General features: G+C 47.6%; 4 protein-coding genes across 4 annotated transcripts; 2 read left to right on the top strand and 2 right to left on the bottom strand.

The window, feature by feature from the left end:
• Positions 1-2,683: 2,683 nt before the first annotated feature.
• Positions 2,684-4,336, top strand: BKA55DRAFT_510733 (aldehyde dehydrogenase domain-containing protein; the record flags this gene model as incomplete). The annotated part of the gene is made up of 5 exons (XM_046187636.1): positions 2,684-2,998; positions 3,048-3,496; positions 3,544-3,604; positions 3,658-4,000; positions 4,050-4,336. 5 exons carry the CDS (start codon positions 2,684-2,686, stop codon positions 4,334-4,336), a joined length of 1,455 nt encoding a protein of 484 aa, XP_046050133.1.
• Positions 4,337-4,428: 92 nt separating this feature from the next.
• Positions 4,429-5,369, bottom strand: BKA55DRAFT_538738 (uncharacterized protein; the record flags this gene model as incomplete). The annotated part of the gene is made up of 2 exons (XM_046190056.1): positions 4,429-4,981; positions 5,059-5,369. 2 exons carry the CDS (start codon positions 5,367-5,369, stop codon positions 4,429-4,431), a joined length of 864 nt encoding a protein of 287 aa, XP_046050134.1.
• A 3,279-nt stretch (positions 5,370-8,648) lies between these two features.
• Positions 8,649-13,469, bottom strand: BKA55DRAFT_689389 (uncharacterized protein; the record flags this gene model as incomplete). Its single annotated transcript, XM_046199347.1, has 2 exons — positions 8,649-9,529; positions 9,581-13,469. The coding sequence occupies 2 exons, from the start codon at positions 13,467-13,469 to the stop codon at positions 8,649-8,651; spliced, it is 4,770 nt and encodes a 1,589-aa protein (XP_046050135.1).
• A 740-nt stretch (positions 13,470-14,209) lies between these two features.
• Positions 14,210-16,932, top strand: BKA55DRAFT_566419 (uncharacterized protein). Its single transcript, XM_046192640.1, has one exon. It carries the CDS (start codon positions 14,374-14,376, stop codon positions 16,840-16,842), a length of 2,469 nt encoding a protein of 822 aa, XP_046050136.1. The 5' UTR covers positions 14,210-14,373; the 3' UTR covers positions 16,843-16,932.
• The last annotated feature ends 38 nt before the right edge of the window (positions 16,933-16,970 follow it).

Consider the following 16,970-nt stretch of genomic DNA (forward strand, 5'->3'; position numbering starts at 1 on the left):
ACGTCGGTGAAAAAGTGAAAGAAATGCGGAGGGGCATCAAATTACAAATGCTTCTGATGTGCCCGAGATCTTGCTGGGATATCTTGCGCCAAGATGAAGAGGGTTGCAAGAGTCTTATGGACAGGCCTCATACCTTCCTCGGCCTCCTCTCCGTCCGTGACGCTGCTAAACTGATGGATCAATGCGTTGAAACTGCACCATTGGCAATGGGAACCTACGAGTTACTCAAGCAAATGATGAAGCCGAGTAACTGCCAAACTATCAATCACCTCTCTGCTATCGAGCATGCGCCGGGACTCATCAAGTACTACAGCAATTACGAGAACGCCAAGGCAAAGCTCGAGAAAGAGATCCTCGAGGAGAGGTGGCATCCAGAATCCCTTATGACTGCGCTCGGACTGGCTTGCTCCCAAGAAGAGTCAAACATGCTCACATTGAGATCACTTGTCGAGAAATTGAAAGTTGATGTCAACGCCAAGTTTGCAGTATCAACAGGCGATACGTACGATAAACGCAGTGGTGTCACCTCAGGTGGGACGGCACTGCATGTCCTTGTCGAGGCAAATCATTACTGGCAGTTGGAGGGCCTGCGATACCTCATCGACAATGGTGCTGACGTCAATGCCCCGGACAAAGATGGACAAACACCACTTCACATTGCTGCTGGGGGTTTGGTCCATGAGAACCGCGATGTGAAAGGTCTAGCGACGCTACAAGCTGTCAAAATACTCCTTGACAACGGAGCTGACATCAACGCCCTTGACAATGACAACTTGACTCCCCTACATAAGGCGTCAAGTGCACCAGATATCATAAAGGAACTGCTCAGTCGAGGCGCAGACGCAACCATGGGAAAGGAAAGTCCTTTGTTCGCTACAATTTTCGACCAGAACCGGGAAGTATTGAAAGCACTCCTCGACCATGGGTCGAGTCCCGATATACTGAGCGAAACGAAACACAGCCGAAACGTGCATTACAATCTGACCAAGTCACGCCGTGTTTATCCCGTTCTCTGCGCTGCTTTCGCTGAAAAGATCAATACGCAAGTTGCCAACACAGTGCCTTTGCTACGCACTCTCATTGGGCATGGAGCAAATCTTTATCTGCCTCTGAACGATGATGAGACACTAATCCACTTCCTCTTTGTGTACCCAGAGTATGAAGTCATTGATGAGCTTCTAAAGCAGCCATGCGCGTCACAAATTGACTTCAACCATCGCGACCAACGAGGTCATACAGTTCTCATGGCTGCGTGTAATTGGCGGGAGACTTTACCTGGATTCTCTCATAGACATTGGGAAAAGCTCCCGACAGGACCTCCTGTGCGGATGCTGGATCTTGGAGCCGATGCAACTCTCGTTGACAATCTTGGCAAGACAGCGCTCCATCATCTGCTGAGTAACCCTGGCTTACCGGACGATACACTCATTGAGTTCATAAGTCGAACAGAGGTCGCTCCAACCCTCTTTCAGAAAGATCAGGAAGGGTACTCGCCGCTTCACTACGCTCTCCGACTATTGCGCCCTCAAGTCTGTGAAGCACTGCTCGCGAAGGGCGCTGATCTGCTTCAGCCTGATCCACAAGGCCGCACAGCTCTTCACTACATAGCCTCGCAATGCCTTCTCAATACCCGAGAACCTGGGTCCCCGGGTCGACTGAATATCGAGCTCGGTGACGACTACTTCAATCAGTGCCACGTTCTGTGGGGAAAGTTCATTTTCCAAGGAGGTTCCATCAACGTTCCCGACAAAGCTGGAAACACGCCTCTTCACACGTACCTCTCTTCGCCTACAAGTAACGGTTATAAATCTCACCCAGAATCATGTCATACAGACCACTACGCGAGTCTGTTTTCGGAAGATAGCGGTGTTGATATTTTTGCGCTGAACAAAGCAGGAGAGGGAGCGCTGCACATGATTGCAGGGAGAGAGAATACGTACAGTACGGTTGAGGGACACGACAAGAGATTGTTTGTTTTGATGATGAACAAAGGGTTGGATCCGTTGCATGAGGATGAGAAGGGAAGAAGCGCGTTGGATATTGCGAGTGCTTGTGAGAAGGATGATATTGTTGGTTTACTGGGGAGGAAGTGAGGAAAGTAATAAGAATACCAAGAAGTTCCAAGGTCTATATCTGCTGCTCTCCAATTTATTCCTGATACGGCAAAAAGTTGAAGCATCTCTAGCTTGAGACTTATGCAGACTCTAAGACATACGCGATAATCACTTCCTTACGGGGCTAGTTCATAGAGCGTTCCCGAACCTCTCTCACCCCTCTTCCAGCGAACAACCTTCCTAATGGATTGAGATACGCGATTACTTCGGGTGTAAAGCGTTATGCTACCTATCATGAACTTTGCTACATGACACGGGATGAGTAGCCGTGCCCCTCGGTCCGAGGCCTCGGCTTCGTTGAGACTGATAGTCGCACAATTGGTACAATTGGCACTAACAATTAGGGAGTGTGGAGACCAAGCCAAGTACCTTCGGGATCTAAGTATCCGGTGCATGTCTCGTCTTGTACGATGGTAAATATGCACCATGATTCGTTTGGCGCTTTCGTTGACGTTGATCAAAGTGCGGGGGTTAACGAGCTGAATGTAGAGTAACGAATATAAAAAGGTTGAAACAAACCCTATTTTCACTTCTTCTGTCAAGTCTCGTATTGCTCTTAAATATTCACCATGGCTACCAACGGAACCAAGTCTCAGCCTATCAACCTCAAGGACAACTATGTCCAGATCATTGATGGCAAAAGCGCCCCGACCCAAAAGACCCATCAGGGTATAAACCCAGCGACGCTGGAGAAGAAGCCCGAAGTCCCTGTCGCCACCCAAGATGATCTGAACCGAGCTGTCGACGCTGCTAGAAAGGCCTACAAGTCCTGGTCAAAGGTTCCATGGGAGGAACGAAAGCAGAAGCTGTTTGCGTGGGCTGATGCTATTGAGGCTCAGAAGAAGGAATTCGCCGACCTTCTTGTCTCTGAGCAGGGCAAACCTGTAAGACATTTGACCTGAACTGAGAAGAAGGACATTGCTGACAGTTTAGATTGCTCAAGCTTCTGGTGAGGCTGAGGCTGCGATTGCTTGGGTCAGAGGTCAAGCTAGCATTGATCTCCCCGAAGAAGTAGTTGAGGATAGCGAGAGCCGCAAGATCATCACGAGATACACCCCTCTTGGTGTAGCTGCTGCTATTGTCCCGTGGAACTTCCCCCTCATGCTGGCAGCTGCAAAGATTGCTCCCGCTCTCGTCACAGGAAACGTCATCATCGTGAAGCCATCACCCTTCACGCCCTATTGCGGCCTGAAACTGGTTGAGCTGGCGCAGCAGTTCTTCCCTCCTGGTGTTGTGCAGTCGCTCAGTGGTGATGATAATCTTGGACCTTGGATTACAAGCCATGAGGGTATTGATAAGATCAGCTTTACGGGTTCGACTAATACTGGAAAGTTGGTTATGCAGAGTGCTGCCAAGACACTCAAGCGAGTTACGCTTGAGCTGTGAGTCTGTCTATCTGATGAAGGTGATAGTAACTAATATTTGACAGTGGCGGTAATGATGCTGCTGTTATTTTCCCTGATGTGGACATCGAAAGCGTGGCTGAAAAGGTTAGGCTCATTGAATAGCCTAAAGCAGGATCGACTTTGCTAACGACTGATAGGTTTCTACACTTGCATTCATGAACTCAGGCCAAATCTGCCTGAATGTCAAGCGAATCTATGTCCACGAATCTATCTACGAGAAGTTCCGCGACGCTGTAGTCAAGCACGTCAAGAACTACAAGCTCGGCGACGGTTCATCCGAGGGAACCAGCCACGGTCCAGTCCAGAACGAAATGCAGTACAACAGAGTCAAGACATTCTTCGACGACATCGAGAAGCAAGGTTGGAAGGTTGCTACGGGTGGCAAATTTGATCCTGCACCTAAGGATGGTTATTACATCCAGCCTACTGTGATTGATAACCCTCCTGAGAACTCGAGGATTGTGGTTGAGGAGCCTTTTGGTAAGTTTTTTCACGACACATAGTTTTATATCAGCGACTGACATATCAGGCCCTATCCTTCCTATCCTTTCATGGAAGGACGAAGATGAAGTCATCGAACGCGCCAACGATACCAAGCTCGGTCTTGGTGCCTCCGTCTGGTCGTCTAACATTGAGACAGCGGAGAGAGTGGCTAAGCAACTCGAGGCGGGAACTGTCTGGGTCAACAACCATTTTGATATTACTCCCATGGCTCCCTTCGGTGGTCACAAACAGTCTGGAATTGGTGCTGAGTGGGGTATCAATGGACTCAAGGGTTTCTGTAATGTGCAGAGTCTCTTCGTGAGCAAGGTTTAAGTAGTAGCGATTTTGATTCAGTTCAACAGAGACTAAAAAATATCTTGATGAATTTCATCATTTGGTATTGGTGCTAGCTGTTGCTCAGTTCCTTACAGCTTGACCTCTACTACCTGTCCACCAGAGACAGCATCGTTGTTCTGTCCAGAAGTAACAACATACAAAAGCTTTCCGTCGTTGCTGAAGGTTACACTACTAGGACCGGCAAGAAGTCCCTCCACAAGAACAGTTTGTTTCCCTCCTTGAGTGATTTTGACAACCCTGTCCTGCCAATACACGACATACGCGTTTCCATGTCGATCCATGGCAAAGTCATCCGGGGCATAAGAAGAGCCCTTTTCAAGCTTGACAAGAACCTCGAAATCGCCAAGTTTGTTTCCCATATCATCAATCTTGACTCGGTTCAAGGACTGATGAGCGGTGTTGGTGAAGTACAGGTAGTCGTTGAAAATCTTGATTCCGTTTACACCAACGGGGAAGAGTCCGCCAGGAACTGGAGTGAGTGCTTCGTCCTTGATAGCTACTTCAATATGTCCAGTAGTTGTATCAATTCTCAGAATCTCACCCCTTTCGGCATCAGCAGCAAGAATGATGTGTTTATGGCGTGGGAGTGCCAAGATGCCATTAATCGGCCCGTACTTAGACCTTTGAAAGACAGTAGAGATGGAGACTTTATCAACATCAAACTTGAGAAGGGAAAGTTTGTGGTGTTGCTCTGATACATTCCCTCAAAGATGCCTCCGGTGACAGCAAAGACATCTTCGCCTACCTCCACGATACCAGATAATGAGTTCACTCCCTCGATTTTGAAAATAGCATGGGGTTCAGCAGGAGTACCGTTCGGAGTGAAAGAATATACTTTCCCTTCTCCGATTGTAGTCATGAGAAGATCGCCGTTGGAACGAATAGCGACGTTTTCGATCCAAGTGTTTGGAATTTGGACGAGTTCAAGGGCCTTTGGTTGGGGCGAGGAGTAGTAAAAGGCTCCGGCACCGATGAAAGCTATGAGACTTGCTGTGAGTGCATAACGCATGATGGATTCGGTGTTATGCAAAATATGATGACTTGAAATGGTAGATGCAGGGTGAGCTTGATGTTCTTAAGCCTTGAGTTATTAGGCATAGGTATGCGGAGAGGCTACTAGCAAGGGAATATGAATATTTATCTGATCGATATCTTGGCTAACACCTGTTTGTCAGCCCGGACTTAAGCTACTTAATTACGCGATGCGGTATACCAGGTCTTTTAATGGTAAAGAGATCTATTGGAACAACCCCATACAGGGCCTGAAAGTTATGACTATTCGCCATTGGCCAGACTGGCTAACTCCATTGCCTAATTTCGTATTAACAGCTTCTTGATTGGTCAACCATATTCTCCGAAACGAGAGCTGTTCCTTGTGCGGACTGCCAAGAACAAGAAGTTAGACCTAATTCTTGATGAAGAGATAAGAGAAAGTCTACATAATATAGTTCTTGTCGTTTCCTTCTTGGCCGTTTCTTTGTGATGACTGCTGTTATGAGAAGGTTATATTGTGAAAAAGAATATCGTGTTCTCATCACCTGTGTTAGCGGCCTAAAGTTTAACCTTATGGCCAGCAATCATTAAAGTAGCTGCTGTCATGGCTCTAGAGGTGTTGTTACTGCTTTCTTGAACAATGGTTCTACTATATTTAGGTCTCTGAGAAATGTCGTACCGACCAGGCTTCCTAGCTCTCGTTTCCTCTCCAACAAGACAGACAGGAGCCTTATGTCGATAATGCTTGAAGTGAAGTGGTATGGCTTCGTCCCAAACTTGGACTGTGAGTTTGCCATAACCCAATCTAGCCTGACAGGCAGCCGCGGCATCACAGGTTGCAAGTGCAGCCAAAACTATGCACAGTCGCTCAAAGAGTTATAGACAGAATCAAAGCATATCACGATGGTGAAAGAGAGACTTCCTGATAAGCCCATCACCCCAGAAGAGAAGGAAAGCTTTCGACGGAGGCCACCGCCTATCGAAATCATAGATGCCCAGAGGCCGATGGTCGTTTCCAATATTGAGCCTTTGAGGCCACTCGCTTTGCAGGCAAGCTTTTCTCAAATCCACGCACGTCTGCCAAGGCTGTTTGTTCTCCATACCTTAGCCATGTGTGCCAGACAAATGGATTTAGAAACTCTGGTTCCCTTTCTGGCGCTAATACAAGCTTTTTGGCCAACTTGCAGGAGAAGAATATCGCATTTTGCTCTTTTGTCGCGTGGAGCCCTTGCCGAGATTTTTCGCCGACACCAAAGTGTGTTTCTCTCCGATGATTTAATGTCCAGTTATATCAAATAGTGAGCTAGATGTGTTATTTGCAGTTGAGACCTGTGGCTGAGAGCTCATAATCACCATACAGAACTTAGTCCAGATCCTCCTTGAACGGGAGCAAATCAGTTATAATCTAGGTTTTTCTATCCAACTTAAGAGAACCAACATTATCTTGAAGCTTCTATAAAGGAAGAGCAACCTAGCCAGTTACTCCCCCCCTTTTCTTCACCAAAAAATCTCCTCTACTTCTCACATATACACATACACTAATTCATCTTTCAACTCCCTTCTTCAAGTCTACCTCAACTTCCAATCCAACCTTTTCTCAACACTATATCACACCCATTACAATGTGCTGTGGCTCTGAGGAGGACACGTCCAGTGTCTCTATCAGGACGCCCACGCCTATCAGGGACCCCACCGTCCCGGCAGACCCTCGTATGAGGGGACTTTCCACCCTAGAAAAAAGGGCACTGGTACTGAAGGACTTGGAGGAAAATCCTGTCAGGGTGAACAGGCCCTCGCGACCTGTTGTCTACTCGCCATACCAACTTGCCTACGGAATCGCGCGAGGACGCTTGAGCCCGTAGGCAAACACAGAAAGCTAGGGAGACGAAGAAAAGGAACTCACGACCTTGGAGACGGTGGAGTAGGTGGTAGCAGAGTAATAGACCCTATACCGCTTCTCAACACGACCCATCTACTATTGGTGATTCAGAGGTCAACGATGACAGGAAGTGGATGGTATGTACGCTCAGAGGTTTCATACTTGGCTGAGGATACTAATACTCCCAGGCTCAGAGATAACTGAACTTGGTCTACCATCAAGAACCACTGCGGTCACTCCTTGATATAGCTCATAGCTATACAAGCAACGGCATTTGATTGTTCTTTTCTTGATGGTACTTGCAGTTGAGACCTGTGGCTGGTCCATTCTGGCTTTGGGTATTGATTCGATTTGAAACGTTCAAAGGGCTAGGGAGAGGTTGAAAAGGTCGGGTTAGACAAGAGTCCAAGGACTTAAGCTCAACACAACAATGGCTTGAGTTGCTCTAGGGTCTAGGGTCTTGGGCATTCAAATGAATTTAAATTCTCTTCTAGAATCGGTTTGTTTGTGACTGCATAAGAATAAGTCTTATCCAGGGACTAGTAGTGGCTCTGAGGCTAGAGCTACGTCTCTAGGTTCTTGCAAGATGTCGGCTGAGGAAAGCTCTTGACCAACGTCAATTCGGTCAACGATTTCACACATGTCATTCAACATGGCTCCATCGCTGAAGTAAACCACTACGTCTGGTCTTTGGCTTCCCATCCTATTCTTGTATTTTGAAAATGTCTAAAGAATTCTGAGAGCTCCTTGGGGGGCTACAATCCGGCAACTGACGTTCAAACCAAGCACCACTTCTGCATATAACGCTATCCGTGATGGGTCTTCATCATAGTAGACAAGGACCTTTTCCCTGTTGCTGTAGTATATATCCTGCAAAAGAAAAAGGACTCGGCACGCTAACGCAACGCTATAGTGTCAGGTTGTCGATGTCCTGGACATAACAAGGGCAGCCGCATCGACGTCAATAAGGTCAATTTCATGAGGCCTGCCGGATACACATGCTCTTGCCTACCGCCTTAGGCCTGGTTGGAAGACCGCTGATAATGGACATATATGGCCAAGACAAAGAACATAATGAATAGTTTCGTGGCGGGGGCCAATTGAATCCTCCAGCACATACCGCGTTGGCCAACTCATCTTCAGAGAAAAAGAGGTAGGAACTATTGTATCTCGGGTTCCGGTATCAACCTCTAGTGTTTCGGATTTCCGACTTCATTACTTCACGTCCTTATTTTATTTTATTCATATAAATAATATATATTTCGTTTTGTATATATACATTAAAATTTATTTCTATACTCTTAAAGATGTGCAAGTCTATATAATCAAGTTCTATAAAAAGGTATATAGCAACCGTTCAATGAAATACTCAAGCAAACTATTCTCCCATGTAACCTCATTCGTACTTCGACTCCTCTAATAGATAGAATCATATTTATTATATTCATCCCACTTCCTCTGCAAGTCTGGCGGCATCCCACAATACCCAATCGGCTGTTCAACCCCAGGACCTGGTTCCTCAGGCCGGTACATAATATCCTTCAACTTACCAGTGCCGCGCAGCAATTTGATCATTTTCGGGGTCTCAGTATTCTTATTATCAGGATCCAGGAGATTGACGATGTAGTAGCTGAGGGAGTATACGATGCCTTCCCGGTCCGTATAAAGATACCGCTCATTACGTCGCGCATCATGCGCTACATCAAGGCCCTCTAGCATAGCTTGCAGCGCATCCGGTCCTTCATCTATCGCGAAATGCAGCACTGTCTTTCTTCGATTGCGCCAAGACAGATCCGTCTTTCTGGCAAGCAGCTGCATTGTTTTTACCCTCCGCTTCTCAAAAGTACCCTCATCGTTGGCAACCCTACACCACGGCCGTGTCTCAGAGCGACACGCTACCACGAGGGGAATCATCATTCCAAAAGCCTCGTGTTCGAGATCTGCGCTGTGCCATTGTAGAAGCCACCGGACAAATTCTGGTAGCGCGAGCAAAGCAGCTGTGTGTAGTGACCCATTGTTTACATCTTTACCGCCACCTAGGGAAATGTAGGCTTTTAGGTTGCCTAGATAAAGGGCCGCATTGCTTAAAGGCAGGTCTTGAGTCATGAATTTGGCGGGATCGGGTGTTTTGGGCTTCTGGCTTAGGTATGAGAATGAACGTCCTGGAATAACAGACGTTTTTATGTCTTCACCGTGTAGTTTGAGGAGAGATTCGAGAACGGAATTGCGGTTGGGGTCGAGCATGCAGGCGAATGCAGCTGATACCTGGGAACTGGGTGTTGAGTACAACAAAATTGCTTGTCACCATCAGCCATCGAACCGATAAAAACAGCTTAAGGGTTACTTACCATCATCCCCCTTGGCTACCAGAGCTAACAGGATTCTGTTTGATATCTTCAAGTTCGACATGAGTCCCCAAAGCAAAGGTGTAAGCGGCTCACGTTTCCACTGTTTGCATAAAGAAGCCGATTTCATCGTCCCCGCTGACACCCCGTAGTGCAGCAGCTTTTCTACCAAAGCCCCTCCCGCAGGGAACTTGGTCATAGCCTTGTACAGAAGGTTCGAGTCTTTTAGACGAGCTTTGCGTAATTCGGCCATGCAAATCTTCAGCCATGTGAGAACCTCCTTCTCCTTGGCGCAGTGCTCAATCAGAGCTAGAGTCACGGTATCAACATTCGCATATGGACACATGACTCTGAGGGCGGCTTCATTTCCCGCTTTGCAAGCTAGGACAAAACACTTGGCGCCGTCTGCACTCGGGTTAGCTCCTCGCTCAAGGAGCAGTTTCATGGTATCTAGGTCCTGGACATTTTTCAACGTGTCGATGAGAGCTAGTGTGAGTTTGTCCTTGGTGATGTTGTGTTTGAGAAGACTAGTATATACCTTGACTCTGAATGCTGGCCTCAGCACCGTCGAGGTTCGTACCAAGTCGAACGCTGCAGCAGCGGTATTGTCATCCCTGATAGATTGGATGAGCAACTCGGTAATCTCAGTTGATTTGAGTTTGAAAGCCAATTTTAGAGGGAGGAATTCCTTCAGCTTCACATCAGCACCATGTTTGAGCAACAGTTTTACTAGCTCCACGTCGGTAGTCCCCTCGTTGAGTGCTATGACGATTGCTGCTGAGACAGCAGTAGTTGAAAAACTTCCGTTGTTGAGCAAGGCTTCGTAAATCCAGAGACGCCTGTCGACCGTCATAGTGGAAGATACTGCTTGAGCAAAGCACGTATTTAAGGCGCTGGTAGGCTCTACTTCGCGAACTAGTAGTGTGAACAATTCTTTGTTGCTTGTGGTGAGAGTCGCCTGGAGGTGACCCGCCGTGACTTCTACACCACGTTTAATGAGCATCAGCGGAACTAGCGTAGAGTTCCCATGTTGTTCTACCATGGTACGCAGTAGGCTAGCAATTTCATTCTTTGTGAGCCCTGGCTTGGCATCTAGTAATAGCCCTAGGACAGATTCCTTCTGATCGTGATTTAGTTTGGGCGATCTAAATGCAGCAATGCAAGCTGTGCTGATAGATTCCCCGCTTGGCTGTCGTGAAAGCAGCGTCTCCAAAATGGTCGTGGATCTTGAAGAGAACGCAGCAGCAATAGCAAGAGATTTGGTGCTGACCAGTGGCTTGTGGGCAAGGAGGATCTTGAAGCCTCTGTCATCTCCTGACTTCGATAGAGCCTCCAGTGTTTCGTCGTATAGTACTTCAGACTGACCAATTTCCGCGTTGCCAGCCTTATCGAGGAGGAGTCTCATCATATCAAGCCTTGTTTCTCGAGGCTTAGTCTTGTTTGTAGCTGTGAAGCCAGTCTTCAGAGAAGTGGTAGTTGTATTAGCGGAGAGCAAAGTCTTCAACAGGGGGACGTTGCTCTCCTCCACGGCAAACCGTATCATCACGCCCTTTTGAAGGTTTATATCGAGACCATACTTCATGAGACAAGAAATAATGGCCGTCATGTTTAGATGGCCTTCCAGTAAGGTCGGTACCTCTGTAAAGTCTATCGCTGATCCATTTGATGCTGCTGATTGAAGTACTACCTCCAATGTCTGTGTATCGGCACTACTCGTCTCGAGCAGCGAGGGAAGAAGTACCTGAACGACAGCTGCCTTCACCGAACAAGCTTTGCATAGAATTTCGAGCCTAGCGTAGTCATTCAATGCAGCTGCGTAAGCATTGCCCTGGTTATAGTTTGCATCTGCACCATGCTTGACCAACAAACGGATAATATTCAATGCACGAGGGCTCTTGGATCCAGCAGCTATCAGGAGTGTCTTGTCAAGACCCATTCCTCTCGTGCCATTCTTGAGAAGGAATTGTATGATATCGTAGGTGAGATTGCCGCCGTTTTCTGCGATGCGCGAAAAGGCCTTGGGCAGGGCTTCTGATAGGGACGCTGTGTGGGGAAAGGACCTCCAGAGGAGCTCTATCACTGGGAGAGATGCTTTGTGAATGGCGAGGTGAATTATATTCAATCTGCCCTCTTCTCCATGCAGTGGTAACTGGTATTGGAGTATAACCTTGAGGAGCTCCAGGTCGGGGTCGGGGGATTGAATGATAAGACATAGTTGTTCAAGAAGAGCTTCTTTCCATATGCCTTTATCAGCGAGCATTTTGACAGCCATGCATCGAATTGCTGGATCTGTAATTTTCATTGCGTCTGATAGTGCAGGAGAAAGCTCGTCGTCACTGATATCTCCTTGTAGTAGGATCCCCAGCATCTCGACATCAGCAGAGCCGAGAGCCATTTGGGTAGCCTTGTACGTGATGCTTGCACCGATTCTCTGGAATACATCAACAGCACGATGATGCCTTTTGGAAATAGCTTCGATAAACTTTTGATCCAGTGGTTGTCCTCCAAAGCGTAAGTCGTTCGCAGCCAACATACCCAGAAAACGAAGCATGTCGTCCTCTGAAGTGTCATATGGAACAAGTGAAAGCAGGTTTGGAACGTCGTCTCTTTTTCTGCTGGCGGAAAGCATTATCTCGAGGATGGAAAAGTCCATCATAGACACAGCCTGTTCGATGGATGGGCGCACTCCGGCTTTGATCAGGAGGTTGATCATAGAGGTTCTTTTCGCCACGACGCTGTAAGACATCTCTTGCCGAAGGGCCTGCACGTCTCTCAGAAGATTTGTTTCATCGAGGAGGCAATAGAGCGTATATCTTGTCTCGTAATCGGATTTTCCCGAGATGCGCTCGCATGCCTGTATGGCAACATCTTCATGCTCGACTCCATTTCCTGTCGTGCTTAAGAAATATGCAGCACTGAAGTTCTGAACGGAAAACATCGGAGGCATCATGGAGGTTCGAGTAGTCAGGTAGGAAAGAAGCACAGCCACAGCGGCAACATTGTTCGCATCGATGGCTTTGAGAAGATATGCCCCGGTTGCAATGTCTGGCCGGTGATGAATGCATTGAAGCAGAATGCTTGTCTCGTATATGCCACGGGGAGCTCCTTCAATATTTGCTCCCAGGGAGTATTGCCAGTCCTCGACATTCATACCCTTTGAAGCCGGAAGCAAAAGCTTTACAACGTCGACGTCGCTCTTCGCAACAAATAGTCGCACATAATCTTTGCACATGGGCAAGATACACGCTCCAAAGCTTAGGAGAAGCTTCATTGAGACAATGTCGCGTCTGGCGAGCGCAATCACAAAGGCTTGATTCAACAAATTCGGTCCTGCGCCAAACTGGCACAGCAGATGGATATACGGTATGTTTTCCTGATCCGTGACAATGCCCAACCAATTAGATAATCCATTGTTTGAAGACGTTGAGCGACGAAAGATGCTGGATTGCCTCTTTTGTAATTTGCTGTCTTGGAAGTGCTCCCACAGCTCATCCAGCGAGTCAATGTGCACAGAAGCAAGCACTGCATGCGCTACCTGCACATCAGGCAATGGGCCCGCCGAGAGGAGCTCATTCAAAGCTTTTCCGACCTCATGTTTCGTAAAAGTCCATCTTTCTTCATTCAGCTTCAAGTTTCTTCGGCTCGGTACGCGCAAGAGATGTCTCTTTTGTTGGTCTGGCGGACGGTAGCCTGCATCGTTTGTACGTGCTCTCACGAGCAATGCGCGTGCAGCATTACGATGTTCAGCGGTTGTGGAGGCTTCATAGTCGACCGGCGAAGGAGTTTTGAGCGTCTCGAGCGGGGAGGGAGGGGAGAGGCCGGCGTAGCGAGAGAGGATATCGAGATTGGGAGACAAGGTTGAGCCGACAACGAGGCTTGAGAGAAAAACCATTTTGGCTATCCATCCTCCAACTATTCCATATCTGTTAGCACTCGCTGGGTTGGTGAATAGGCAAGTGTACTGTAGATACGCACCGAAGCGAAGGGCATCTCGAAAAGGAGAAAGAAATGATAGAGTAGCAACAATTACAACCAGCCCGGCTGCCAAAGCCAACGCCATCTCTGTCGCCAAGTCCCAATTCGGGGTACTGTACGAGTCTTTCAGCTCGCGAAACGAGCCAATGGCCCTGAAAGCGAGGCGCTGCCGTGCTTCAAAATAGGCATCGTGTAAGTGGCGAACCCCTCTTCAGCCGCACGCAGACAGCCCAGTCTGAATTTCAACTTAGCCGCTGGGCTTTGCAGCCACCAGGTGATAATTCGCCTTAGCTGCAGCAATATGTAGGCTACGTGTCAGTCAGTCACAGAGCGTTCAGTGAAACAAGGCTCTCTTCGGCAATTGTTGTTTCTTTGTAATCGCTCATACAAACCTCGTCTTTTAGGGAATGATTCAAATGCTAAATACTCGAATATAACTACCAGATTCTTCCAATTCCACTGTTACTCATGACAGGTTTTGTGGAGAAATCGGTTAATCTACTAGAATGAGATGCGTATGTCGTTCCGAACGACTGTTTTCATGAAATAAGGCTCCGACCTGCATGGCCGCCTTGGCCCCCAAGTCTGGATGCATGGGGGCTTGCAGATGGCTTGAAATTACAGGCAGTCATCACTTTTTCAGGCTCATTGGCGTCCCCAGTCTGGTTTTACAGCTGTATCTAGGCCTTGGTCGGGTGGCCATCTCGTTCTCATATATCATCATAAACCGATGGCGACTCACTTCAGTTTCGTTCCTCCGCTAGACCATTCATCCATACTTTGCCATCCGCTCAGTAAATACTACAGCAACCTGAATCACTATGGAATCTCCACGCGATCCATCTGCCTCGGTCAAGCGATCCAGCAAGTCCAACACTAGAAGTTCCAAAGACAGTATTGCCAGACTTGCAGATGATCTTCTTCGTCAATCTCTTACACGCAAGCCTGACGTTGCTGCCCAAGAAGCATCAACGTTGAAGTCTAAGACGCCCAGGTCCTCAGCAAGCGTCACTCGCTCAAGCATATCCAAAGCCAGAGGTTCCTCTGCGGCAGATGAATTGCTCCGCGCCTCTTTGGTTCGTGAGGCTTCAGTTTCTGGACCAAGCGTACCACCTTCCTACCGAACCCATAACAATGTTCCTAGCCCATCTTCAGTAAGCAGGGTTAAGGATAGCTCGACTATCTCGGCTGCCTACAGCAAGAGTCGGCTCTCAGCACTCAAATCAGAAGTTGCGCGTGCCAACGCTGCAGCTCCAGCTTACTCCAAGTCTGACTTGTTTAAAAATTCTTGTTCCACTGATATCCTCTTCCTGCTTGACACAACATACTCTATGAGTAGTTACATCGACACAGCAAAGGATCAAATCCGATCCATCGTCAAAGAGATCAAAGAGGTTTTTCTAAACGAGTCAAATGTGCGCGTCGCAGTGGTTGGATACAAAGACCATGGCGATGAGCCCAACATAGAATTCCTCGACTTCACTCAGTCTGTCACGGAGGTATACAACTTCTTGGCCGGCCTTCAGGCATCTGGTGGTGGAGATATCCCCGAGGATGTTCTGGGTGGTATACAAAAGGCTATCAATGCCTCATGGATGCAACAGACCAGATGTCTGATTCACATCGCCGATGCCCCTCCTCATGGACATGCTCTACATGACTACGAGGAGAGTGATGATGACTACTACAGAACAGCCAGTGAACCCCATGGTCTCACACATGCAAATCTTCTCAGTCGCCTTGTCAAACTCAAGGTCAACTATGCTCTTTTGCGAATCAACTCATCTACCGACCGAATGGCCCTTGAATTTGGCAAATCCTACGGTGGTGGTTTCTCAGGGGGGGACGTAAAGCTCCATGAAAAGAATTCGTACAATATGGCGATTGAGGACTCGCTCATCTTGGCCAAGTCACGGGCTAAGAGAACAGCCACGAGTACTGGGCCTCTGTTCGAAGAACTCCAGCTCGGAACTGGATACACAGCCATCAAGCATTTAGTTGTCAGCACAGTCACGTCTTCAGTATCACGTACAGCGAACCGCTTGACTTTGGCAATGAGGAGCTCAAGCCGCGGTGGCTCGCACATGTTCGGGCGCCCAGAGTTGACCGCTATCTTGGAAGATGGCAGTGTTGCGAGAAGTGTGACCAGCAAAAGCGTTCCTCTTGAGACATCGCCACCGCGCTGGGATACTCCTGGCTGGTTAGACAAGAAGCTAGCCACGGAGGGCTTTTGTTTGGACTTGAGCGTCCATGGAGCTGATACTCTGGATGCAATGTTAGACAACGACGAGAACATCAAGCTTGGACTTGTCAAGCTCGATATCAACGCACGTTCGAAGCCTTTCGCTGAAGGGTCTCTGCGTGTCGCGGCGTATGCTCGCCCAGCTGCAACCACAAGCAAATTCGTTCTCAAGTCATTCAAACACCCTGAACATAGACTAACCAATCTAATTGAGGATATGCGAATGCAAGCACTTTGCAAAGCATTTGCGCTAGAGTTCAACGGGCTTGTCAAGTCTTCGAAGCCTATCGACTTTATTACTACGCTTTGTCTTCAGGACATGTCTCGTGGATCTAAAACAGACGACAATTTGTCGCTGGAGCCGTTCATTGAGGGTGAATACATCAAGTACAACAGCAACGGGGCTTATGTTCTGGAAGATGACAGTAATCCATTCAATGAAATTGCGCAAGCATTCTCACATTTCACATTTGAGCGCTCCTGGGGCCATTTCCTCGTCACGGATCTTCAAGGTGTAGGTAACTCCTTCACTGATCCTGCAATTCAGACTAAAGATCCTGAACGCTTCAAACTCGGCGAAACGAACCTCGGTGAAGAAGGATTCAAGTTCTTCTTCGCCTTACATGAATGCAAAAAGACATGTCGTCAGCTGGGGCTTCTGACAAACAAGGAAATGCTTGTATCTGGCAAGTTCACATTCAGATCAAAATGGCCAGCTATGGATCCGACAGTTTGCTGCTCCAACAAACTATGTCGCAAGATTATCCGACTTGCAACAGCCAACAAATCGTCTGATTATCCTGAGCATAACTGGTGTGATGGGTGTTTCCCGCAACTGAAGCCTACTGAGGCAAAGGTGGCATGTGGGGGATCGAAACATAGTTTTCAGGTCTCAAGGTTCTATCATGAAAGTCAGGGTGAGGTGACGCCGACTGTGTGTGAAGAACATAGGGAGAAGGATACCACTGTTACTAGTGTTGTTGGAGGCGGGTTGTGGGAGACTACTAAGTCGACTGAGAAGAAAGAGATATTAGGAAGATTATGGTAGACTTTTAGGTTATTTATCAAATGAGAATAACTACATTAATACTATATTGAGTATTATTAAATTAGAAAGTATTATAATTGATTAAAAAAAGGTTTAAATTCTGTATATTTGATCGAAAAGTTCATAAC

Source organism: Fusarium redolens (assembly GCF_020744475.1).
Source record: "Fusarium redolens strain MPI-CAGE-AT-0023 chromosome Unknown BKA55scaffold_7, whole genome shotgun sequence".
Classification (NCBI taxonomy): domain Eukaryota; kingdom Fungi; phylum Ascomycota; class Sordariomycetes; order Hypocreales; family Nectriaceae; genus Fusarium; species Fusarium redolens.